Source organism: Phyllostomus discolor, chromosome 14 (genome assembly GCF_004126475.2).
Source record: "Phyllostomus discolor isolate MPI-MPIP mPhyDis1 chromosome 14, mPhyDis1.pri.v3, whole genome shotgun sequence".
In the NCBI taxonomy this organism is placed as follows: Eukaryota; Metazoa; Chordata; class Mammalia; order Chiroptera; family Phyllostomidae; genus Phyllostomus; species Phyllostomus discolor.
The window spans coordinates 3,895,839-3,922,711 of record NC_040916.2 but is presented as its reverse complement, the minus strand read 5'-3'; the positions used below and the strand labels follow the sequence as shown (position 1 = coordinate 3,922,711).

At 42.6% G+C, this 26,873-nt stretch overlaps 2 protein-coding genes across 6 annotated transcripts in view; both read left to right on the top strand.

Annotated features, from left to right (window-relative positions):
* PIK3C2B (phosphatidylinositol-4-phosphate 3-kinase catalytic subunit type 2 beta) overlaps positions 1 to 7,694 on the top strand; it is a 64,962-nt gene extending 57,268 nt beyond the window's left edge. For all 4 annotated transcript variants that reach the window (XM_036015576.1, XM_028530581.2, XM_036015577.1 and 1 more), the window contains 4 exons: positions 2,344 to 2,425; positions 2,836 to 2,942; positions 5,038 to 5,166; positions 5,675 to 7,694. In XM_036015576.1, coding sequence (XP_035871469.1) covers positions 2,344 to 2,425; positions 2,836 to 2,942; positions 5,038 to 5,166; positions 5,675 to 5,845 — 489 coding nt within the window. In that variant the 3' untranslated portion in view covers positions 5,846 to 7,694. The remainder of the gene's footprint in view (positions 1 to 2,343; positions 2,426 to 2,835; positions 2,943 to 5,037; positions 5,167 to 5,674) is intronic.
* A 10,659-nt stretch (positions 7,695 to 18,353) lies between these two features.
* PPP1R15B (protein phosphatase 1 regulatory subunit 15B) lies at positions 18,354 to 26,580 on the top strand. Of its 2 annotated transcripts, none has more exons than XM_028530637.2 (2): positions 18,354 to 20,915; positions 23,917 to 26,580. In XM_028530637.2, the coding sequence occupies exons 1-2, from the start codon at positions 18,999 to 19,001 to the stop codon at positions 24,172 to 24,174; spliced, it is 2,175 nt and encodes a 724-aa protein (XP_028386438.1). In that variant the 5' UTR covers positions 18,354 to 18,998; the 3' UTR covers positions 24,175 to 26,580. The 2 variants fall into 2 exon arrangements, with proteins under 2 accessions (XP_028386438.1, XP_028386439.1); XM_028530638.2 differs by having other exon boundaries at positions 18,375 to 20,162.
* Positions 26,581 to 26,873: the final 293 nt, after the last annotated feature.

Here is a 26,873-nt window from a genome sequence, read left to right as displayed (position 1 = left end):
GAAATCATGCATAAACATCAAGGTAGACTTCATTGTCTCATGTATATAGGAGGGGACATTCCAGGGCACTCGCGGTCAAGAAACATGTTTATCCATGCATCACAGATTCCGACACGGCAGAATATCTCCACCCCTGGGAAGATTTTAGAATTCTAAGGAGGACATAATGAGGAAAGTTTAGAGGAGGCCACTGGAAATCCTTCAGCTTGTTCCAGCCCTCCCAGGTGATGTCATCTGGTTGACCTCCTGATCCTGCAAAACAGGCCCGGCTTGTTCCTGAAACCCAGTTCTAGCAGAGAAACTTTCAGCAGATCGCAAGATAGCATCAGGCAAATCTTACACATTTTTGAGTGTTTTAGGTGGAGTCGCAGGTTAATGGAGGCAAAGTTATAAACTCGAAACAAAGGTTAACTTGTGCTAGGTTACATGCCAGGCTGCATGTGTAGCTTAGGTTATGTACCCACTGTTAAAAAACAAAAATTCAACCAAGTAAATTGGTTACTGAGTATGCATGGATCTTGCGCCATTTCATCTAGTAAACAGAGAGGGGCTTTAAGAAGTTGTACAGGATGGAAGGTTTTCCCTAGGTAGAAACTGGGTGGGACAGGAAAGCTGTTAGCAAAAGGAAAGGAAGGATTGTTTCAGGTAAGGGCCACTTGGTGGGAGGTGGGCACCACAGGGGTCTTACTTGACTGATTACCTCACTAGTGTTGGTCAGGAAATTCCAAGTCGATTGGTTCACATTCCTGAGCTTCCTTTTTTATTTCATAAAGGCTGAAGCTGGGGATATTTTTGTTGTTTTTATTTTTGGCTTTTTTGAGAGTGCATTTATTAAAGTTGGGGACAGTGAAACAAGGAAGGGCCTAGGATAGAAGAAGCAACAGGAGAGAGGCTGGGCAGGGCTGCTTTAGCTCACTGCGATGTCAGGGAAAAGGGGGCCCTGGAGACAGGGTCAGGGGATCAGCCTGGGTCAAGCTGCCACTGCCCACTGCTCCCCTGGTTGCAAGTCTGGTGTGGTCTCTTAGGGAGCGCATGCCAAGGTCAAAACTTTTTATTTTAAAAAATGCAATGGAGTCTTGGTTTTTTTGTCCTTGGATCTGCTCTTTCTTAACACCACTTAAGATTTTTTTTTTAAAAAATTGTATTACAAGCCCTGGCTGGCGTAGCTCAGTGGATTGAGCTCGGGCTGCGAACCAAAGTGTCGCAGGTTCGATTCCCAGCCAGGGTACATGCTTGGGTTGCAGGCTATAACCCCCAGCAACCACACATTGATGTTTCTCTCTCTCTCTCTCTATCTCCCTCCTTCCCCTCTCTAAAAGTAAATAAATAAAATCTTTTAAAAAGTTGTATTAAAAAATTGTATTACAATTTGGTATAATTTGTTTTTATAATAAGTGTGTATATAAGTAAATAAACACAGCCATCAGATCCATCACCCTAACAAATCAGCAAGCCATGTCCTTGTTTCCTTCCTATCTGTCTGCACGCAAATGCGACTCTCACAGTTTTATAGGAGTCATGACTTAAATATAGTTCTATACTCTGTTTCTTTTCACTTAGCATTTAGAGTAAACATAATTTTGTTTATTTTTTTCTTTAAGAATAAACATAACTTTAATAAACATTGACTTGGAATACCATTTTCTCCTTAACCATCTGCCTCTTGAAAGATACTTAGATTATATTCATTTTTTCCTACTATTAATGCTAGAAAGGATATTTTCACACATTTTTTGGTTGGTTTTTTTCCTAGTTATTTAGGAAGCATTCTTCAGAGTAGGACTCATGGTCTTTGCCCCAGGCTGGCTCAGGCATTTCTGTGCCTAAGGGAGAGGTGTGTGTCTGTAGGGGTGGGAGTAGTAGGCAAGACCAGGCTGCTTTTGACCTGATGTGACCTCATTTTATTTGGTTGTTTTTTCTTTTTAAAAACCTTTCTATTAGGAGAACTTTAGAGAGTATAATTAGTGCACATACACATATTCATTAATCTAAGCAGTTAATATTTTGCTATATTCGTTTATTTCTGTATGAAGTATTTTAAAGTAAATCCCAGACATAAGCCATTCTACCTCTAAATACTCTGCATCTCTAAAACATAAGGGCGTATTTGTACATGATTATTGTGTCATATCATCCAGTACATAGCCATCATTCAAAATTGTCCTCTCATCCCCCAAATTCTTTTTATAGTTGGCTTGTTTGAGCCATGATCCAAGCAAGAACTGCGTATTACACTTGGTTGTTATGTTTTATAAGTCTATTTTAATCTCGAATAGTCTCTTTCCTTTCTTATTGGGCCATAGTCTTATTGAAGAACGACCCTGTTTACTGATTTTATTCCAGTGTGATTTGGTGTATACCTTCTTCCACCCCCTGCCCCGGGATGAGAAGGCTGCGAATACCAGTCCAGCTCCCAAGCCCTCAGGTACAGTGCCTTTGTGACACTTCTGCCAGCCCCTCGGAACCATTCCCAAGGGGAACTTCTCCTGCCCCGACCTCTTCCCAGTTTTCTGTTCTTCCCTTGTCTCTGTTCCTTTGCTTGCTAGCCACAGAATCTGGTTTCCTACTCAGGCTGTGGGATCCACTGCTCCTTGTGCGGGTTCCCCAGGGACTGGGTATTTAGTTGATGGGTTACACAAATAGGATAGACCCACCCCAACCCAGCTCTAAATCATGTTCACAGATGCCACCTGGCAGATCCCCCAGGGGGTATCAGGACCCTGCCATGGAGATAGTGTTGGTGGAGGAGGGTCAGAGGAAAATAAACATCTGCCTGACGCCACATGGAAATAGGGCTGGCCTAACGGCCTTTCTCGGTTTTCTTTGTCTCTACAGATGGCTCATGGGCCCGTCCTGTCGGGAAAGTGGGAGGGGAGGTGAAGTTGTCCATCTCCTATAAAAACAATAAACTCTTCATTATGGTGATGCATATTCGGGGTTTGGTAAGTATGTGTGCAGTTGTCATTTGATTCTCTATCTTTCTCCTGGTACTCTCCTGACTGGTGAGACCTGTACTGCCCCTGTCTCAGGAGAGTAACCACAGGTTTGCTGGGTACCCAACATTGGGCCTGCTACTCCGCCAGGCCTAGGGTATGGCCAAGCAATACAACTTCTTACAGCCTGTGGTCTTTGGCAAGTAGCCTAAGTACTCTCAGCCTCATTAGAATGAAGATCATGTTAGTATCCATCTCATAGGGTTATTATGGGTGTTAAATGAGATAATGCATGTAGAACACTTAACATAGTATTTGGTATTGTTATGGTAATCATGGTGATTGTAATGAGGGAGAAGCCCAAGGGACTTTTTACCTGATTGTACAGGTAAGGCAACCACATGATCACCCTGGAGAATAATCAAGGCAGTATATAATTACTAAAATTTTTGGTACAATTCTGAGAACATTGTGAGTGGATAGGGGAGGGAACTTTTATTGAAATCTCGTAATGTGCTGGACTTTTGTAAGCTGGGACATTGGTATGTGACAGAAGGACCATGAGCTTTGGAATCAGAAAAACCTGAGTTTCGCTCTTACAACATCATTCATTCATTCATTCAACAAATGTTCATCTAGTGCTTACTAGGAGTCAGACACTGCTACATTAGTTCTGGGTACAGGGTAAGGAAAATAAAATCCTTCCCCTCAGGGAGTTTATATTCCAGTAGGAAGAGACAGACAAATACATGGCAAGTGCTCTGGCAAGAAATAAGGCAGAGAAATAACACAGGGCTGGAATGAGGGTGCTGGCAGTTTTACATAGAGTGATCAGGGAAGCCCTTGTTGATGAAGGATGCATGTGAGCAACGATGGAGAAGGTGAGGGGCAGGCAGATATATATCTGAGGGGACACTGTTCCAAACAGAGGGTCCAGTTAAAGCCAAAGGCCAGGGACTTGCCTGGGGTGCATGAGGAACTGCAAGGGGACCTAGTGGCTGGAGCCTGTGGAACAAAGTGGGGAGCAGGGGCTGGTGAGCGGGAGGAGAGCACAGCTGGCTGGAGGCCGTAGTCGGGACTGGGCTTTTACCCTGAGTGAGATGGCAACCACTGGGGGGGTTTTGAGCAGGGACATGTAAACAGAAATTAATTTTAGATTGTAATAAAGGTTAAAAAAGCATTTATTTGAGCAAAAAGAACTGCCACCAGGCAGACACAGATTCGGGTAGCAATCTAAATTGTTCTCTGCTGAGACAAAGGGAGGTCATCTTTCCTGTAGAAAGTTCCTACCCAAGTTCCCAGTTTCATGCAGATGAGATTTCCAAGTTGTTCTGTTCTAATTGGTTATTATGGAATAGTTCTGATTGGGACCTGGCAGGTCTTAGTCCCTTGGTCAAGAGACAAGACCAGGAGCTCCCTTGCAATAGTTGACTCAGCTGCATGATCATTGACAAGGCAGGACATGGTGCAGGAACCTGAAAGTTCAGTCTGAGGTTCTTCCTGGTGTGTGGAGTACGTGAGAAGCCCCTGTCCGCAAATGGCTCTTAGGCTGTTATTCATGAGATTTGGGCCCTCGAATGATCGTAAGGAGTCCATCTGAGCAGGTAAATTCCTCCTTGTGATTCACGTCAAATGAATCTTTCTTCTCGAGGGTCTACAGGCATAAGATCTAACTTAAGATTTAAAAGGTTCAGGCTGGGTGAATCACTCATTGGTTGACCTTGAGCAAGGAACTTAATTTCTCTGACTCATTTCTCTACATCTTACAGGTTTACTTGCATCAAGTAACAAAATAGACAAAGACACTGGGCGAGGCAGGGAGATACCTGGGGATATGATCATTCACTCATGCCCTGAGCATTTGTGTAAACAGTATAGACTGGATACAATAGGCAATCCAACTGATATTTTAGTAGGACACCTAACTTTATGGTGGATATTTTTATCAGAATGGAGGGAGCTAGGAAGCAGCCAAGTAAATTACATGCATTGTGAGAAGCCAGGTGTGGGATGAGAGTCTGGATCTGGGTGTGATCACAGGGATGGTGATAAAAAGACAGGTAGAAGAATCTTCATCTTTTTTTGGTTTTCATTCTCTTTGCAGCAACTGCTCCAGGATGGGAATGACCCTGATCCCTATGTGAAGATTTATCTCCTTCCTGACCCTCAGAAAACCACTAAGAAGAAAACCAAAGTGGCCCGGAAAACCTGCAACCCCACCTACAATGAAATGGTGTGTGGGGAAGTTACAGGGGTTTATAAATAAAGTTGTGTTAGAACAGAGCCACACCTATTTTTTAAAATATCATTTATGGCTGCTGATGTTGCAGGGGCAGGGTTCTGAAGTTGTGACATAAACCAGACTAGATGACCTGGAAAGTCACATTTATTCTTGACCTTTACATGGGAATTCTGTGGACCCTCTGGGTTGGGGTTCCAGAGCTGGGTGTGGCCTGGCCTCTGTCCTATGGGAAGAGGAGTCTCCTGATCCTTTGCTAATAAGAGCAGTGTCTCTAATTAAAAAAAAAAAAAGCCCCTCATTTGCTTGAACTCTGAGCAAAGAACAAAGTTCTTTAAAGCTTCCTTTGGCTTCTGTGTGCCTTCTCTATTCCCTTGGGCTCTGGTTGGGGAGATACAGTGGTGTTCACCTCAGCAGATCAAGTGACCACAGACGTAAGCATCTCCCTCTTCCACAGTTCCCTCTCTTACGACTTTGCTCTTCCCAATCTCTGCATCTGCAGCTGGTGTATGATGGGATCCCCAAGGGAGACCTGCAGCAGCGGGAGCTACAGCTGAGTGTGCTGAGTGAGCAAGGATTCTGGGAGAACATTCTCCTTGGAGAGGTGCACATCCGCCTGCGAGAGCTGGACCTGGCCCAGGAGAAGACTGGCTGGTTCGCGCTAGGATCTTGAAGTCATGAGACCTCGTGAGCCCAGCAGAGCTCCCACCCAGGGCCCCAAAACTGGTGGTGGAGCTAGGGGAGAGGACTCTCGCTTCTTGACTTGTGTTTGTCTTATGAAGAGGCAGGGCCCTTGGCAGGCCTCCCTGCCGTCCAGGCGAATGGGGCCTCTGTGGTGGGAGGCAGGGAGAGGAAGAGGCTCTCTGCCACCCCCGCCTCTGCAAACCGAATTCGAGTTGGTTGTAATGAGCAGCCCCTTGGAGGCTGTGAGGTTGCAGCAAAGTTTTAAGTTTACCTTGTGTCAAGGGAGCAATGCCTGGTTTGGGGTGTGTGGGGTGGGCTGTATGAAGTAGAGTTTGGAGGGAGGGTGGGTGGATATCTTTATTTTTATTTTTAAAAAATGAAATAGTAATGTTGTCCTAAATGGACAGGAAGCCTTGTGAGAAGGGACTTACATATGCCTCAGAAGGCAAAAAGAAGACTATTTGGACTTTTTGTATGACTAAGGTTCTTTTTGGACTTTTCTCTAGGGTTGTGTTTGTTTTTTTTGTTTTTCTCTCTATAGGAATTATTTGGAGAGGGGCCCAGTGGGTCCTTGGTGACAGCCCCCCTCTCTAAGGGCAGGTCGGGGAGGGGCAGGGAGGGCTTCGTGTGCTGGACTGAGGCCTGTGCTGCTGGGCCTTTCTGATTTTGCCTCCAAAGGAGAGCAATGTGATACCTATGTGTCAAAGGAAGGGCCTTTCCTATGGGGTTCCGCAGAGGAGCTGTATTCAGGGACCCGTGCTCTTTTGGGGAAATTCTTCCTCTACTTTGCCGGGACTCACCCTGAATATGTCTTCTACACCTCCATCCTTCCGCCCTTCTGGGGCCGTCTGGTCCCAGTGAGTACACTGGGGCTGCTCCCCCACAGGTCTCTCTCCCTTCGTTTTCCTCTGTGGGATGAAAATGCTGCCTTGGCCCTTGATTTTGTTTCGTCCGTGGGCATCCGGGCCCTGGGAAGGGGCCCGAGGCTGCAGATGCCAATGTGGCTGCCTGCTGGTTAAGTCTGGGAAGGCTTCCATAACTCACCACTACTTTTGTGCTGCTTCTCTCCCAAACTCCATTCTGTCACATTTTTTATAAGAATTTCCCTCATTCTATGGGGCCATACACCTACTTAGTCTGGAGCCAAAAGGAAAGGGGCTGGGGTCCCGTCAAAACTTGTTTTTTCCAGTGGTTTTCTTTGCTCTCAAGGAGGCTGGATTGGAGCGGTGATTGATCTCCTGGAGCTGGGAGGGAGAGACTGGGTTTCTTATCTCTTAATACCCCGAATTTATTATCACTTGGATTTGAAATTCACTCTTGCGCTTTCCTTCAAAGCGTATCTTCCTTGAAAAAAAGAGGGAGAGACTTTGAGTTTGATATTAATGTTTTAAACTAGCATTGGCCTGATGTGCGCTGTGATTGGGGAGTGGAGATAATGGGGATACTTTGCACACTGTCTGTCCCTCCTCAGCTTCTTCCCCAGCTCCAAGGATCGGAAATCCCCCCCTTTGCTGACTCATTCCGTAACTGGAGAAAGAAGCTCCACTCATTGAAGCCATAGGGCAGCAAGGAAGTTTAAACTTTTCTTTTAAATTAAAAATAGCAAGTATAAAGCTGGCTGTTGTGGGGAGAGGCTAGGGAAGTGGGAACAGGAGTGGACTTCTCCAGATGAATGGACCATGGATACGTTACTGGCTTTGTGCCTGTAGCTCATTTTATTTGGACCCTCTAAGCCCCTGGTTTAAAGAGGTCCATGTATTGTACCCACTTTCCAGATGTCCTTGTATCTCCTACTTTCTCTGGAATTGTATTTTTTAATAAATGACATTTAAGAAAAACAAAACTATCGTTTTCATGATCGGTTAATGTTTACATGTTTAGAGTAAACATCTGGTGTACAAGAGAAAAATAATACTAATGGTTTACAAATGGTAACTTTTACATATACTGGTGCACTTCACTAGATGTTTTACATGTGTCACTAAACAGAGCCTCACAAGTTGATACAACAGGTGAGTATTATTATCCCCATTTTACAGATGAAGAAACTGAAGATCATTGGGATTGAGAATTTTACTAAGGACACAGCCACTCAGCTTGGATCTGGAATTTGAGTGCAAGTTTATTTGACTCCTTCTAGGCCATGTTAAATACAGTTCCTTAAAATGGTGTAATCTGTTAGTTTTCAGAGTGTTTTAATATATATGATGTCATTTCTTATTACAGCTACCCTGGAAAGTAGATATGGCTCATTTATTAATTCTGTTGCCATTTACTGTGCTTACCAGGACTACCTAGTTCCACTAGCATGCCTCCATTCACAGGGTATACAGGCCTTCAGTTGTATCCTGGGTCCTGTACCAGGTACCAGGTTGAGGTTTAAAAGGTAAATTAAGATAGTCCTCACCTTGACATGGTAGCTCAGTTGGTTATAGAGTCCTGATATGCCAAGGTTGCAAGTTAGATCTCCAGTCAGGGCACATACAAGAATCAACCAATGAATTCATAAATAAGTGGAACAACAAACTGATGTGCCGGGGTCCAGCCTCGGTGGGTCTCAGGGTCCCCGAAGGAGGAACGGCTAAGGCAAAGTAAATGGAGCGAGGCACCAGATGGGGTGCCGGAGGACAGTCAGGCTTTTTGGGCCCGGACTCACCGAGAAAATTCAATCTTTATTTTCATAGGGGAGGTTATACAACATTCAATGCATAGTGTGATTATTAAAACAGAAATGGTTACCATAGAAATAACTTCAAAAACTACAGAAGGTTTTACTTTTACAGATCAATCATGTTAAACAAAGAAGTAACCGAAAAGTACAGGAGGTCCCACAGACCAACCATGTTAAACAAAGGTTATTTTGACCAAGAGTGTCATTAATCAGATAGCCAACGAAGCTATACGGGCACAAACTTTCAGATGCCAATTAGTAACTAGGTGTCTATTAAGATTCTAGGGATTGGTCTAAGTTAAAAGGGTGCAAGAGGTGATTTATAGGTTACATAGAAATTAGCTATTGTCCGTTGAGGTTAGATTTGTCTAGGTTAGGTAACTGGTTTCCTACCTAGGTGTCTTGATTTATACATCATGGGGGGGGGCATATTTTGTATTCATTTCCATGTATTGAGATTATTTTCAACTATAACTCTTTGCTTCTTTACCCACCTGGTCCCATTAATAAACATTCCTGTCCAGGGTATGGGAGGGGTAGTGGCTCTAATAAATCTTGAGCTTTAAGTGGTGACTTCTTAAGGGACATTCCTAGCAACAGCTTCCTCCAGCACTCTGGCAGCTGGTCTGCCCATAGTTTAATTTTGTCCTTAACTTTCCAGGTGGGGGAGTAGGCAGCATTAAGGTTGTTAGGGATTTCTGTTCTGTGGTCAGCAAATCATTCCACACAGAATCAGAGGCATCGTGCAGATATTTTGTTATAACACTCAGGTATCTAAAAATCCTACCACCTGTTGCTAGCAGGGACAGGCATACAGGGGGAGATAGACAGGAGATCCGGCCACAGTCACCTCTACTGTGCAGATGCGTCTCATCCGACCTGACTGTCAAAGGTCAGCTGTTGGTCAGCTCTCGACACTGATGTTATTATTCTCTCTCCCCGCTCTCACTCTTCTTTCCTCTCGTTCAAAAAAAGAATCAATAAACAAAAATAAAAATAAAAATAAAAGACAATCCTGTACGTTTAAAAAAGTCACTGCCTAGTTATATTTATCCAAACCCAGTTTGAGAGAGCAGAGCCGTAGCCCAGAGCTGAATACCCCAAATGGAAGATGAAGGCGATGTGACCTTTGTTCAAGCATTTTACCCAGAAGTTTCAAAACTCTTGGTGGGGGGGGGGGGGGGGTGTCATATTTCATGCTGAGAAATGTCTTGGAGCTTCCCAGGGATTTTTAGTAGTAAACAGGAGGAAGTGTCGCTTGCTGTATTTCTAAGTGGTTTTGAGGGGTAACCGCAGTGCTGGACAAGTCCCAAGGGACCTTTTAAAAGTTAGAATGTGGGACCCTGGCTGGTGTGGCTCAGTGGGTTGAGTGCCAGCCTGTGAACCAAAGGGTCACTGGTTTGATTCCGGGTCAGAGCACACTCCTGGGTTGTGGGCCAGGTCCCCAGTAGGGAGCATAAAAGAGGCAACCACACATCGATGTCTCTTTCCTTCTCCCTCCTTCCCTTCCCCTCTCTCTAAAAATAAATAAATAAATAAAATATTTTTAAAAGAAAGTTAGAAAGTGGGTCTGGCAAGAGTCTTAGTTAAAGGAAATTTCTTGGCCAAATGGGGTAGAAATCTGAACCACCCTGAGGGAGTGAAAGTGAGAGCTTGTGGAGTGGGGAATGGGATTGCCTGAGGAGGAGAGAAAAGAAGCCCAGGAGGCTAGGTTCTCTGAGTTCAAAGAGAGGTGGCAAAAATAAAGTAACCCAACTTGCTGGGAATTTTGGGGAGGCAAAGATTAGATTGGACTTGAAGGGATAAAAGTAAGGCAGCATTTTAAGCTGTGAGGTAATTGTAGTGAGTGGGACTTGTGCGAGGTGTCTAGTCAATAGGCAACACCGACAGCCTCCTTGGGGTCAGGTGGGGAACCGGGCTCCGTGGCAACTACGATGATAAAGGGGTGGGTCCTGTCCTCCAGTTCAGTACAGCTCGGGAGGCAGACAGGGACACAGGTAATTGCAGGGCAGTGTCTCAGGGCCAAAGTGCAAATGGGAGTGGTCAGTCTAGAGTTTAGATGTGGAAGTCCTCAGCACTTAGGTGGCATTGAATGCCATGAAACTGGATGAGATCACCTAGATTAGAGAAGCTAGAAAACAACAGGGGTGGACTGAGCTCTGATGCAGGTCGACATGTGGAGGAAGAGCCACCAAAATTGCATGGAAACCAAGAAATTGGTGCCATGGGAGCCTACAGACAAGTACTGCTGATATCCTAGGGCTGCCATAACAAAGCCACACAAACTGGGTGGCTTAAATAACAGAAGTTTCTTTTCTCACAGTTCTGGAGTATGGATGTCCAAAATCAAGGTATTGTCAGGGTTGATTCCTTCTGAGGATTGAGAAGAAGAATCTGTTCCATGCCACTTCACAGGTTCTGGTGGTTTACTGGCAGTCTGTGGCATTCTTGGCTTGTAGATGCATCACCCCAGTGTCTGCCTCATGTTCACATGGTGTTCTCCCGGTGTGTGTATGTTTGTCTATGTCCGAATTTTCCCTTTGTATAAGGATATAGTTATAGTGGATTAGAGCATACCTAATGACCTCATTTCAACTTGCAAAAGACTTTTCCAAATAGGGACATATTCAAAGATACTATAATTAGGGAATTAGGACTTCAATATCTTCTAGGGTAGTACAAGTTCAACCTATGACAGAGAATGATTTGGCAAAATGCTCTCGGTGACTTTGACAAGATCTGTTAGAATGAATGGAGGGAATGAAAGCCACATTGGAGTAGCTTAAAGAGAATAGGTCATGAGAAAGTGGAGACCATCAACATGGATAATTTTTAGGCATATTTTATTAATTATGATATTACAGCTGTCCCATTTTTTTCTCCTTTTTATCCCCCTCAACTCTGTACCCCCATTCCCACCATCATTCCTACAACCCCTATTTCATGTCCATGGGTCATACATATAAGTTCTTTGGCTTCTCCATTTTCCACACTATTCTTAACCTTCCCCTGTCTATTTTGTGCCTACCAATTATGCTTCTTATTCCCTGTACCTTTTTCTCCCATTTTCCCCTCCCACTCCACACTGATAACCCTCCATGTGATCTCCATTTCTGTGATTCTTTTCCTATTCTATTTGTTTGCTTAGTTTTTGGTTTTGTTTTTTAGGTTCACTGGTTGATAGTTGTGAGTTTGTTGTTATTTTACTATTCACATTTTTTAATCTTCTTTTTCTTAGGTAAAACCCTTTAACATTTCATATGCTAAGGCCTTGGTGATGATGAACTCCTTTAACTTGACCTTATCTGGGAAGCCCTTTACCTGACCTTTCATTGTAAATGCAAGCTTTGCTGGATAGAGCAATCTTGGATGTAGGTCCTTGCCTTTCATGCCTTTGAATACTTCTTTCCAGCCCCTTCTTGCCTGTAAGATTTCTTTTGAGAAATCAGCTGATAGGCTTATGGGAACTCCTTTGTTGGTGATTGTGTCCTTTTCTCTTGTTGCTTTTAAGATTCTCTCCTTATCTTTAATCTTGGGTAACTTAATTACCATGTGTCTTGGCGTGTTTCTTCTTGGATCCAACTTTTTCGGGACTCTGAGCATCCTGGACTTCCTGGAAGTCTATTTCCTTTGCCAGATTGGGGAAGTTCTCCTTCATTATTTGTCCAAATAAGTTTTCAATTTCTTGCTCTTCCTCTTCTCCTTCTGGCACCCCTATGATTTGGATGTTGGAACATTTAAAGTTGTCCCAGAGGTTCCTAAGCCTCTCCTCGTTTTTTTGAATTCTTGTTTCTTCATTCTGTTCCGGTTGAATGTTTCTTACTTTTGTTCCAAATCATTGATTTGAGTACTGGTTTCCTTCCCTTTACTGGTGTTTCCCTGTACATTTTCCTTTATTTCACTTTGCACAGCCTTCACTTTTTCCTCTATTTTGTGACCATACTCAATCGTTTCTGTGAGCAGCCTGATTACCAGTGTTTTGAACTCTGCATCTGACAGGTTGTCTATCTCCTTGTTGCTTAGTTCCTTTCTGGAGTTTTGATCTGTTCTTTTATTTGGGCCATAGTTCTTTGTCTCGGTGTTCCTGTTATATTGTAAGGGGCGGAGCCTTTGGTATTAGCCAAGGTGGAGCAACCCACGTTGCTGCGTTGTGGCGTTATATGTGGGGGAGGAGTCAGAGAGGGAATAACACTGCTTGCTCACTTGCCGAGTTCTCACCCCACTTTCCGTCATTTCCATTGCTTCACACAAGCAGGTTGTGCCCTTTCAGGTGCTGAGTCCTAGGTGGGGGAGCTTGTGTACGTTGTAGGATCCCATGGGCCTCTCCAACGGACAATCCTGTGAGATGGAGTTTCTTCTGCTGCTGGCCCCTTCACAGGTTTTTACAGCCAGAGCTTTTGAGGCTTTACTTTCCAGTGCTGGATTCCTGGGTTGCAAGGTTTGTCTCACTTCTCAGTGTTCCTCCCGGCTTATCCCCACACGAATATGGGACCTTCTGGTTTACCAGCCGCGATCTCGCCCACCCCAGTCTGCCAGCCGCCGCCTTGTTGCGCATCCTCTCTGTCCCAGCTTCCTACCTCTGCCTGTCCTTTCAGTCTGGATGAACATTTCTTCTTTAACTCCTTGGTTGTTGGACTTCCAGTTTGACTTTCTGGCAATTGTCATTGTTTTATGTTTTTAAATTGGTTGTTATCCTTCTTTTGGTTGTACGAGGAAGGGAAGCGTATCTACCTACACCTCCATCTTGGCCAGAACTCCAACATGGATAATTCTTGAGAAATTTTGCTGTAGTGGTGCAAAAACTTGGAGGGGCATGTATCTCGAGAAAGTTTATTTTTAAGATAGGTGATGTTAATCTATGTTAATGTGAGTGCTCTAGTGGCTTGAGAGAGAAAATTATATGTTACAGGAAAGAAGCGATAAGGGAGGGCAGAATTCCATGAATAGACATGAAGGGACAGGATCCAGGAAGCTTCTTTGTTTGTAATGGGATTGAAGGCAGAGTGTGTGGGTCCAGGTGTGGGTAAATTGGTGAATTTGGTGATGGAAAAACGAGGTTATTCAAGTCCAATTGTATGTATTTTCTCAATGAAGTATGCAGTGTGATCATAAGTTGAGAATGTTTATGAGCATGCTGGAGATATGAAAAAAGAAACATGTGAAACAGTCTCAGTGTAGGAGAAGCAAAGCTACTATGGATATGGATATCTGTAGCAGTGTGCATAGTTTAGTGCTTTTCTCCAGTACTGATTAGCTGCAAGGGTGTAGACTATGAACAACTGCACAGTTGGGTATAACTAAGGCGGGAATCTTGCCAAAGAAGAATGTTGGAGTAGGTACAGGGCAAGAGTCTTTGTAAGGGGGTAGTTTTAATGCTGGATTATGGGATTTATGCTCAGTAAGGAGGGAAGTGAAGGAGGATGAATCACAAAACACTGGTAATGGCAATGTTTTTGAGATTTCTGGGGGTTAATAAGTTACTGAATAAGTGACACCAAGACAGTGAGTTAGAAAGGAGGTGGTGTCTAGAGTATGGAATGCTTGGAAATAAGATTTTGGAGGTGGTACTAATGCTGAAAAATGAAGTAAAAAACTATACACCTTTTACCTCAGGCCCAGCAAACTCCTTAAAAATAAACATAAGAAATTAAAATTGAAATGATCTACTAAAGTGCCAGTCCAAAGACTTCTTGGCTTTACCAGCATGTACACAGACACAGCAACATGTTATCTTTGTGTACAGAGCTGCCCTGCCTCTCTGCCCTCTAGCTGATAGCAGGCTAGAGGAGGCTGGCTCACACTTTATTTACCTGTCAAGATTGACAAGGAAGTCACATATTTTTATAGCTTTTCAATACTTTCTGATTGCATTTCCCCCCTTTATTTTTTTAAATTATATTTCATTGAATATACTATTACAGTTATCCTGAATTTCCCCCTTTGCCCCCCTCCACCCAGCACTCCCTAGTCCCTCAGGCAATCCCCCCACTTTTGTTCGTGTCCATAGGTCGTGTGTCCTTTGGTTACTTCATTTCTTATACTGTACTGTACATTCTTTTGCTTATTCTGTAACTACCTACTTGTACTTCCTAATCTCCTCTCCTCTTCACCCATTCTCCCCTTACCCCCTCCGATCTGGCAACCATCTGGTAACTAACTTCTTTTCTCTTGCTGCTTTTAAGGTTCTCTCTTTATCTTTAATTCTTGGCATTTTAATTATGGTGGGTCTTGGATTGTGCCTCTTTGCATCCATCATAATTGGGATTCTCTGTGCTTTCTGGACTTGCATGCCTGTTTCCCTCACCAAATTAGGGAAGTTTTCTTTCACTATTTTTTTTTTCAGATAGGGTTCCAATGTCTTGCTCTTTCTCTTCTCCTTCTGGCACCCCTGTGATGTGAATGTTGAAACACTTGAAGTTGCCCCAGAGGCTGCTTGTAGTATCTTCATTTTTTTTTTATTCTTTTTTCTTCTTGTTCTGATTGGTTGTTTTTTGCTTCCTTATGTTCCAAATCATTGATTTGATTCTCAGCTTCATCCACTCTACTGTTGTTTCCCTGTAAATTGTTCTTTACTTCAATTAGTGTATCCTTTGTTTCTGACTGGATCTGTTTTATGCTATTGAGGTCCTCACTAAGTTCCTTGAGCATACTTATAATCAGTGTTTTGAACTCTGCATCTGATAGATTGCTTATCCCCATTTTGTTTAGGTTTTTTTTTTCTGGAGTTTTGATCTGTTCTTTTGGGCCCTGTTTCTTTGTCTCCTTGTTTTGGAAGCCTCCTTATGTTTGTTTCTATGTATTAGGTAGAGCTTCTTTGACTCCATGTCTTGGTAGTGTGGCCTAATATAGTAGGTATTCTGTAGGGTGCAATGGCACAGCCTCCCTTATCACCCAAGCTAGGTACTTGAGGTGAGCCCTTCCTGTGGGCTGAGAACACCCTCCTCTTGTAGTTGAGCCTTGGTTGTTTTTGGTAAATCAATGGGAGGGATTTACCCAGGGCAGTCAGGAGCAAGGATTGGCTGTGACCATTTACCACCAACCTCTGCCCTCTGTGGAGGATCAGCTGTGCAGGGGCAGGGTGGTGGTGTTCTGACATGGTCTACAGTTGTCCACTTGTGTTGGCCTTGGGGTTTCTCAGGTGATGCAGGCCAAGGTCAGTCCCCACCTGTGTTTTGCCCGGGGCTACCCTGCTTTGAACCATAAAGGAATCTGACATAGCTGCTACTTTTGCTTGGCTTGGAGATTCCCAGGTGAAGCCAAGCTGTGAATGTAGGCTGATGCTGCTAGTGTCAGGCTTGGGGCTCACTGAGGCCAGCTGTTACTTGTTTGAGAGAATTTAGGAAGTTGTGCAGCTTGAGCCAAGACCAGCCATTCATATGGAAAAAGCAGTTTGGGTGGACCAGTATGTTTGGTGGGGTGGAGTCTCTAGGGATCTCTAAGGCAAGTGAAACAGTATTAGCCATTGATTTTTTTCCCCTTTAAAAAAATAAAATTATGTATCCAATGATTAGATGTTTTGGAGGAAGGGGAATTCCACTTAGGAAAGTTCTTAGAGGGAGGGAATTTCAGGAGAGAATGGGAAGGGTTTACAGGAACAAATATAAAGGGCACATGGAAAAAACTAGGGGGGGTGGAAATGGGAGGGAAGTGGGGAGGGATGGGTGGGTAGGCTGGAATGGGAGTAAAGGACAGAAAACTACTTGAACAATGATTAAAATAAAATTTAAAAAAGAAAGTTTTTAGAAAATTTCTTCAGGAGCATGTAAGTAGTGTTAGTGACAGACAATGTTGAGAGTGGAATACTAGATGCCTGGTCGTAAGGAAGATGCTAGTATGTTAAAGCATTATTAGTCTTCTAGTCAACATTTATTTGGCACCTATTATGTGCCAGTCAACATGTTAGGTCAATGGTTCCTAAACTATTTGATCGTAGGACCTCTTTACATTCTTAGAAATTATTGAGGATCCCAAGAAATTTTTGTTTATGTACGTTATATCTATTGGTAGCTACTGTTTTAGAACTCAAAACTGAGGAATTGAAAAATATTTGTTTAAAAAGAATAAACCCAATATACATTAACATAAGTGACATTTTTATTAAAAAATTATTTTTGACCTTAAGAATCCTTTGAAAAGGTCTTAAAATGAGATCCCCAAGGGTGCCCAGACTATACTTTGGGAACCAATATGCTAGGTATCAGAACACAACCCTTATGGAACTGAGACCAGCAGGAGAAAATAGGCATGCAGTATATTATAATACAGTGAGTTAAGTGCTTTAAAAGAGTATAATACAATTCTGACTGAGGAGGTTAGCAAAGACTTCAAGGAGTTGACATTTGAGTTCAACCTTGAAATATGAATAGGTATATAACAGGGGAGGTGAGGGCTTTCTTGGCTGAGAAACAACATGAGTAAAGGCATAAAGCAGGTTCAATGTTTCTAGAACATAACATGCATAAAGGGAAGTTACTTGAGGAAAGGCCGGAAGAGTATAGTAGGCGGAGTCTGCATAGTCTTTATTCTGTAGGCAATGGGAAACAATTATTAGCTGATAAATAACAAATATTAACTGATGTTTGTTCCCCTACTGTATCTAGGCTAGGCTCTGTATTAAGAATTTAGTTCTCTCACCAACCCATTGAAAGAGGAATTATTAGCCTCACTTCTCAATAAAAGAAACTGAGGTTTCTGAGTTAATGTGCATATTTGGATTTTTCTTTTCTATTATTAAACTGACTCCTACTACTAATCCATCTTTCTGAAGTTCTTAGGACTGAAAATGAGATATTTTCCAGAGATATGAATAGTATAATAAGGGGTAAAACCATAGAAATTGAGGACCTCTTAGTTTTCTAGAAAGAAGTTGGCTGTTCGTTGAGCAGAGCCAATGAAGCAGGAGAAACAGGGCTTCTCCTGGCTTCTGAAAGCTCTTCCTGCTGTCCCTAGTGCCTATCACTGCTGTCCTCCTTCTGTAATAGATACTTGATGTTTTTTTTAATTTTATTTTAATTGTTCAAGTACAGTTTTCTGTCTTTTACTCCCATAGATACTTGACTTTAAGGGTGTTGATTAAAACGTTTTAGCAGGAATAAGGAAATGAACTAAGACCAAACTCCCAAGAGAATCAAATATAGCAGCTAAAATTGTTAAACAAAATTTTGTTTCAAAGGATAATAGTCTGTGGTTTCTTCTTTGAATGTTGTATCCTATAGTTCTGGGGGCTCAGGATATATAGTTCTGGGGGCATTGCCCGCTGGGAAGTATTAAAGAGATTAAACAGTTCTAGGGACTATGTTTCCTCCTCTGTGAATCCAGTTTGCCCCATTGGAAAAAGATAGTCTAATAGAGACCCACCTGAGAAACAAGAAATTACACTTCCTTGGGGGTGAGCGGGTTGGTATACGTGGATTGGACGCTGAAGAACCTCAAAGCTACATTCCAGGCAAAGATAAAGAGTGATTTAGAAATCCTAAAATCGAGGGGCAGGAATACACGCAAAAGAGTGATTCATTTTTCATTTGTGTTTTTTCGCTTCTATTACTATTCGCTCCGGATTATTCATGTTTTAACACTGTTAGAGATATATTTACACAGCGTTGTCCAACGCTTATTAAACTCACATCCAGGGTGATCATCTATTTAGCACTGAACCCCGATATATGAAATAAGTGTGTACACTTGGGCGTGCATTATGCCCTCAAAAGGGTTCTAAGAACCTCTGGAGTTTCCTGAAACATCGAGGGTGGGGCGGGGCGGGGCAGGGCAGAGGGCGCGGGGAGGGAGCCCTCTCCGTGAAGTCCACAGAGAAGCAAGTGCGCATGCGCAAAGCGCAGGCCTTGGCTGATGCAACCTCGCTGGCGCAAGCCCGGTCTACCGAGGGTAAGGAAGCCGACAGGGACCGAGTCAGGGGCTGGCAGCCGCTGCGCCCGGAAGCACGCGAAAGGGCCCGCCCGCTGGGCTCTGTTAGGGACGTTCAGTGGCGCAGAGCTGGTGGTGTTGCGGGGGTGTCCTAGTTCCCCATCCGGTTGCTTGCTGACCAGCATCGGCGCTGGCCCTGCAGCCATTTTGAACTGGGTCTGTCCCCGCGTCTGTTACCTCCCCGGCCGCCCAGCGCTTCCGGGGCGCGCAGTGAGGGGCTTTTTAACGGTCTGTTTCTGGTGGAAAGTCACGCAGCTGCCGCGAGAGATCGCTGTATGGTGGAGAGGCCTCTAGCGGATTAGGGCGCTTCTTCCCCACCGGGATGGATGTCGTTGCTGCCGCCAAGTTCTGCGCCTGCCTTTCCGGACTGTGTTTTGCTGACCAAAGCCGAAGCCGCTGCCTTCTTTGGCGCTTCTGCTGGCCCCGGGACCGACGTGGCGCGCCGATTCCTCTGCAAGGTGAGGCTGGTACCGTGTAGGCCTCTCTGGATCCCGTAGGAGGTCCAGCCGCTTAGTCTGCGTACCACGCCACAGACTGCCAAGCAGGGGCAATGGAGTCGGGAGCGGACCTGCCGCGGGAAAGTCGGGGGACCCGAGCGGGTCCTCTGTTCCGGCTGCCCTTCTCCCTTCGGCCCCCGCCGCCTGGTACTGGCAGGTTTCCCACACCTCCTGCTGCAGAGCCACCCCGGGACCACAAACCAGTTTGCTCTACCCGGCCTGAGGCTCGGACCAGCTACTTGATGAAGGTGCTTTCCCAGCTCATCTCGCCGCTCCCCAGCCTTCTTCAGAAACTGCTGATTTGGAGCCAGTTTTTAGGTGGCATGATTCCGACCAGATGGCTGGATTTCGCTGGAGGCTACAGCGCCCTGAGAGCCCTGAGGGCTCAGGAGGAACTGGCCTCCCCTGCGGCGCAGAAACCTGTGAGTTCGCTGGAGCTGTACCCCTCAGCCGACTCAGCTGCCAGTCTTCTGGGCTGGGTACCGGAGAGTTTCCACTGGCAGTGCATATCCTCCGATCCAGATTTGGAACTGAAAGCCCAGGGAAGAGCCTCGGACTCTGACGCCCATACTCTTCTCTTTGAGCAGCAACTGTGGGGAGTGGAACTGTTGCAGAGTGGCCCTCACGCTCGGCTGTTCTCTGACCGGAAAATTAGCCTTTCCTCCTCCTGGCCTCGAAACATTCAGCACTTAAGCAATTTCAGCGCCGTCTCCTATTTGCTGAACCCCTCTTATCTGGACTACCATTCTCGGGTAGAGCGTAGCTCTCAGAAGGGCATTGGAGGTGGCGAGCTAGTTGATTTCCAGACGGTAAGCCCAGAAACCAGCTGTCTGCCTGAGGACTATTCTCAACCCCAGCCACTGAATGCAGAGATCACTAGCTGCTCGTGGCAGGAATGCCCACCTCTTTCTAGAGAAGGCCTGCCAGAAATTGACCATATTCGCACGAAACGGCTCGAATTCCTTCAGCAGGCTAACAAGGGGCAAGCGTTACCCACCCCTGACCAAGATCATGGTTACCACAGCCTGGAAGAGGAACACAGCGTTCTCCGGATGGATCCGAAGCCCTGCAGCGGTAGTCCGACACAGTGCGTTCCCCCAGCTGGAGCCGTTCCTGGAACTGCCCAGGAATCCACAGAAGAAAAAACAGAATTGATTCAAGAGGTTCCTCTTGCCTTGGAAAAACAAGGCCCTTCGGAAAGCAGTCTGTCTTGTGAGGTACCTATGGAAAGAGAGCCTGGGGAGGACCAAATAAGTGTAGTTGACTCTTCAGACATAGAAAATGATCTTTCCATTTCTGCCAGACCAGCGTGTGGTAACAAACTGATAGATTACATTTTAGGAGGTGCATCCAGTGACCTCGAAACAAGTTCTGATTCAGGAGGTGAGGATTGGAATGAGGAAGCTGAGGATGATGGTTTTGATAGTGATAGCTCACTCTCAGAATCAGACCTTGAACAAGACTCTGAAGGGCTTCACCTTTGGAACTCTTTCTACAGTGTAGATCCTTATAATCCCCAAAACTTTACAGCAGCGATTCAGACTGCTGCCAGAATTGTTCCTCCAGACCCTTCCGGATCAGAGAAGGATTTGTCTGATGGGTCTGACCTAGAGAATTCTTTCCAGACTGGAAGACTTCCTGAGTCTCCTGACCATAATTCTGGGGAGGAAGATGACTGGGAATCTAGTGCAGATGAAACAGAAAGTCTCAAACTGTGGAACTCTTTCTGTAATTCGGATGACCCCTACAACCTTTTAAATTTTAAGGCTCCCTTTCAAACATCAGGGAAAAATTGGAAAGGCTGTCATGACTCAGAGAGGCCATCTGAGCCCATTGTAGCCATGTCTGAGTGTCACACCTTACTTTCCTGTGAGCTGCAACTGTTAGGGAGCCAAGACAGTGAATTTCCAGATGTGGTACAGGGTGGGGCTTTTTCTGGAGACAGACACACACATATCAAGAGGAAAAAGGTTTGTTTGTTTTCCTTTTTTTGGTATATGTATATTTTTATGTTTGTGTCTTTTAACTTGCCTGATAATTTGTACAGACTGGTTTGATATAGTTAAATATGGTGGCATGACTTTCCTGGAGGCATAACAGCACATATGTTTGAGGAAGACCTCTAAGCTTCCTAAGTCCATATCTTTGGATTGAGAAGTGACCTTCTGTTTCCCCCTCAAGTAGAGTGTTGTCCCTGTCCAAATAGAAAATGCCAGTGTATATGTGTTAGCAGGAAAGTGCCATTTTTGTTGGAGTTGGCAACTCTGAGCTCTATGCCTACAAGCTTCAACTTTTCACTCTTTGTTAAGGAACAGAAAAATTAAAGCTTATGTGTACATGATTTAATTTTTTTCTGGAGGTTGGGAAGGTCTTAGTATAGCCATGGAGTTTTTAAATGTTAAATGTGATGTCGTAATAAGTGTCTTCATTCCTGTCCATTTGAACCCAGAGGGATGATGGTATCTGGAAATGAGTCAGATTTACTTGGTTTTTGCCATGAAAGGAAACAATTTGAGTATTAAAAACTCTGTATGTCAGAGTTTTGATTGCTGGTCAAAACATTACAGGAGATACTACCTCTTCTTTAAGAATGCAGTACTACAACCTATGGACATGAACTAAGGTGGGGGGATGGTGGGGGGGAGTAGAGGGGAAAATAAAGAAAAAAAGTGCAATACTAGTTATCATTAGCCAACTACAGTTTAATAATCATGTAATACAATGATGGTCAATTTATATGGTTTATCTTAAGTAGTTGCTTCCAATTTCCAGGCTAATCTTAAAACTGTATTGAGTATTTTGTTGTTCAAAACATTGTCAGGTTAACTTTATTTTGCCAGTATTTTAAGTTGCTTTTTTGTTTTCTTCATCGTTTATTCAGCTAAAGTTATTAATTGGAGAGAAATCCTCCCCAAACACACAGGATATCTCTTATTAATAAAGACAAAGTTTCTTTAGTTCCCTGTACCTTTATTTGGACAGAGAAGGGAGTGGGTAAATTATTGACTTCAGATTCTGCAATATCAGGGAGTTTCCAGTGGACATTACCCTCATCCATTGGTTCCAAATGTCTGATATAATACTGTGAAACTATTCGTGGGGTAGAAAATATCTTTAAATGTGTTAATCTTATGTCTTATCTGTAGATGCAAAATAAGTCATTAAAAATTAAGTTTTAGTTTACAGTTCTCTAAATGTCATCATAAAAGAGCTTTTTCTCTGTCTTTTTAAGGGACCACTAATATAATGAATAGCTAAGAAATTGTCTGGAAATGGCATGAGCACTTGACACCTGGAGACCTGTGTTCCCTACTCCGAGTGGTTAGGTCCAAGAGATTTGGGAATACAGCCAAACCTGGGCAGTAACTTGACCTCTCATGGCCTTGAATCACTCATTTATCTGTTGGGAATAATAATAATACCACATGAATTATTGCATAATTCAGATGAGACGAGTAAATAAAATTTGTAATTCATTGCCTTTACCTTTAAATGGTAGCTCTTATTGTTCAGGGACATCAAGCCAGCTGCATGTCTCATTTTAGGTTACTCATTGAGTAAAAAATGGGATGAGTCAACTAGGTTTGAGACTATTGACTGAACTAGAAGCAACCTGTATAAAAGATTATGTCTAAAATATGGTCAAATTATTTGACAGCCTTTGGCTACTTGCCATTCTTCAGGTATATGGGAATAATCGGTACTGCCAAGTTCTTATAATGAAGCTCTCAGATCTGAATTTAAAATGCATAGTCATAGGACAGATTGTGGAGCCAGACTCAGGATTTGAATCCTCATTACACTATAATAGAAGCTGTGTGATTTGAAGAAGTCATTTAACTTCTCCATGTCTGCTTATCTACAATGGAGATGATGATAGTGCCCCATAGGGTTGATATGAGGATTAAATGAGATAAAAACTATAAAGTGCTTTGAAAAGAGCCTGGTATATGGTAAACACTATGTAAATGTTGTTATTATTTATGTTAGTGACAATGAATAAGTGACATTAGAATGCAATACCTAGTAAAGGTTTACATACCTACTAATTGTCCTCGGGGGCATTTGTTGGCCTGATGTAAAGGGAATGAAAATGGTAGGCCACAGTGGAATTAGCTGATGAAACTATTGAACATACTTTAAAAGCAAGTACTTAGTTACTCTTGAGTTTGATATCTTACAAAGAAACTTCTATATTAGAAATTAAGTAGCAAATAACAGGGACTGTCACTCATTATATGTGATCATATATATGATAATATTCACTCTCATGAATACATACAGGGTGATAGCATATTGAGGAATACAGGGAGGATTTTTATCTTAACTACAAAGTCTCTTATAGTATTATAGCCTTAAAGATATGTTAATTTTGCTGTACTTTGTAAGGTAAATTTCTCTTATATATTCTGATTACAAAAGTAATAGTATAAGAATAGTATTGCCTTGACTGGTGTGGCTCAATGGGTTGGGTGTTGTCTTGCAAACCAGAAAGGTGGAAAGGTCCCAGGTTCAGTTTCCCAGTAAGGGCACATGCCTGGGTTTTGGGCCAGGTACCCAGCTGGGGGTGTGCAAGAGGCAACTGATTGGTGTTTCTCACCTAATAAAAGCATTGCCTTCCAGGTGTATATTTATGAAATCTTTTGTTTGGAAATATTTGTTATATTGGAAGAAGACTATCAGAATTATATTTCACTAAGGATTTTTAAAAAGTAAGGATTAATAATATTAAGAAAATCACAGCTCCTCATCTGTATGCATTTTATTGACATAAAAAATCAAAAAGGGGGAGGGTAAATGACAAGATGCCCACTACTTCTTATTCAGATGCCATCTAGTCAGCACTCATTCTTTTTTTAACTTCCTTTTATAGTTGAGACCTGATATTCTGAAGAATTAGTAGCAAAAAGGGTTAATTACCTCAATGATGATTGTAATATCTTAAAGAGTGATTAGTCTTTGTCTTTATAGGTAACATTCCTTGAAGAAGTTACTGAGTATTATATAAGTGGTGACGAGGACCGAAAAGGACCATGGGAGGAATTTGCTCGGGATGGATGCAGGTTCCAGAAACGAATTCAAGAAACAGAAGACGCTATTGGATATTGCTTGACATTTGAGCACAGAGAAAGAATGTTTCATAGACTCCAGAAGACATGCTTCAAAGAACTTGATGTTGTGCAGCCGTGTTCAGATGGTTTGATAGCCTCTGGCCCTAGTGTACACTGACTCCTCCTCTAGAGGTTTCTTTTAAAACAAAAATTGGCAGCTGTCCTTTGACTTTATTTTAAAAGGATATGCTGCTGAGATCCAGCAACCTCGTCTAATATTGTTTTGCAGAATATCCCACTCAGAAACGTCCAGGGTTGAAGCCAAGCCCTGATAATGAAGGATGAGATAGTGTGATTTATAATCCTCCCCTGTTTTATTTAGTTGAATGAGTTTTTGGATGTTTGTTTATTAAGGTGCAGAGGGAAACTTTTAAGGTGTAATTTTGCACTTTAAAACTTATTTTCTTGGGAAACAATATAGTGTTCAAAGCCCATTTTCCATTTAAATTATGTGTACCTATTTATAAACTTTGGGCTCTTTTTTGGCCCTCTAACATTCTGAAATTAGTGGGCTTTTATGTTTTCTCTGTATTTTCTTATTTCAGTGATTTGGCCCTTCTCTACCTTAAGGCTCAGAAAATAATCCTATATACGCTACCAATTTAAGATGCATCATCTTGTGTCACTTTTATTTTTCTTTGAAGAATAACTTGGGCTGAAAAATATATGGTGGGTTTTTATTTTTAGATTAAGTTATACCTAATATACTTCCAAGGATTGCCACAACACCATGTGTGGTACTCTGTTACTTTGGGAAAGCTGTACCTTTTTGCCACATTTTAACATCTAATATATTTAATTTCTGTTCAAACTTTTTTGGAGAGGGTTCTGTATATGTTATTGTAGTTTCCAGTTAACTGTTTTTTTCCCATATCTTATTAACAGATGGAAATTGTAAAAGACACCAGAAAGTAATAATTGTATCATAGGCATTCATATATTTATTTTTTAACTAAAAGCCTAGACTTTTCCTAGGAAGAAGAGAGGGGATATCAGAGCAATTTGGTTTTGTTATATATGCTTTCAGCAGAAAATCAGTGTTACTAATGTCCGGCCTCAGCACTGTCACTTTTCAAACCTGTCTGGGTGACACCGTAAACTTGGAAATGGGCAGCTCTGAATTTTCCAGTTTGAGATGTAAAATAGAGACTTCAGCCAGTATCCAAGTTTATTGTGTTCTATTTCAATAAAGAGAGAAGGAATAATGAGAGCAGCAAGCCCTATAATTTTAAGGAAAGGATAGAACTATAGATTTAACCACTATAAAGTCTTAGTATCTGTAGCCCAAAGTTTGCTTTTGAATCCAAGTTTTTGCTGTGACTGCTTGGCTAATTTAGGTAGCTCTACATGGTGTGCATCTGTTAGGCTGAAGGAATTATCCAGCTCCTTTAGTGGTCTGCTTTTAGTCCATGTGCCTCCTGTCACAGGTAATGGGAAATACGAGTAGGATAGATGACCTCTTAATTTTTAACTTGTTTCAGTGTGGGGATGATTTTTCATCAGAAATACTTGTGGAGTTACTACCTCAGTTAGTAATCTACCTGATTATTATTTTATTTCTATCTGGTTTGGTCTAAGAACTGCCTCTAGTGTCTATAATGTGTGTGTACACATATACATAAACACACCGAGAGTGCAACAATACAGAAGGTCACATTTTTTCAGAGCCCTTAGTCAAGGTGTTTTGTGCCCCTCCACTTTAGGTAATCACAGAGAAAACACGACACTATGAAGCAGGCTGGTTTCAGGCACCAGCTGTGTCAAGTGGGAAGAAGGCATTATTTGTCTTGAAAAAAAGCTTTTTGAAAATGCAAAGGCATTCTTTTAAAAACAGAATGAAGTACACTATTTTATGTCAGAAATTTAGGTTGTGTTTTGTGTTTCTGAAATCTAGCACCTCTGCCCTATTTAAGGATATCTTGACATTAATTGGATTGTGGGAAACTATTCCCTTAGGATTCCCACCTCAACCTCACTACCAAATGAACAGCAGCTCGGTTAACAATTCTCCCATGTACTACCCTCCTTTAAAAGAATGGCTCAGAGGGTGATGACAGAGACAAGTACCATTTTTTAAGTTGAATTGAAGGATAACAATTCTTGTTAGTTTCATCCCAATCCTAGTTGTTAGAAAAGTTAAACCTCCACCATCTTAAAAAGAAAATCCTTGTAAATTTTAATCAAACAATTTACACATTTAAAGTCTTGCAGTGGTGCTTTAAGTGTCAAAGAAGCTTATGAAAAGCTTTGTACAGACAGGTAAAATTTCTCTTTTTGAGTGTTGAAATCTAATTACAGCGCCTCTTCATCTTTAACTTGAAATCAATACTATCAGATTTTATTTTTTATAATTTAAGGAAGGTGAATTTAGGGGACTAGAAGACTTCTAAATTGGCTTCTACAGATCCAGTGTGTAAAATATAACATTTGTTGGGATTTTATAGTAAAATTTTGTATATAACTTAACTAATCTGTAACACGTAATAAATATATTTGCAATTATTAAATATGTGATTTTGGTTTATCTTTATTATGTGTTTCATAATACTTCACATTGGTTTCAGAAATACTGAGCAGGATTTTCAGGTTTAAATCAGGTATTTTTGTAGAAGCTTGGAGGGGCGGGACATACTTCTGTGGTTTAGAAAGGCTGTGTGACGTGCAAAGTGCACCTCAGCTGACTGAAGGGCAGGAGTGGCGATGGGGCAAATATTAAAATTGCAAATGACATTTCAGTAATAGGAAGGAGAATTTGGTTCCTTGAAAGGCCCCACTTAAAGACTGGGGACTAGAATCTAAAATTGGTTGATTCCAACC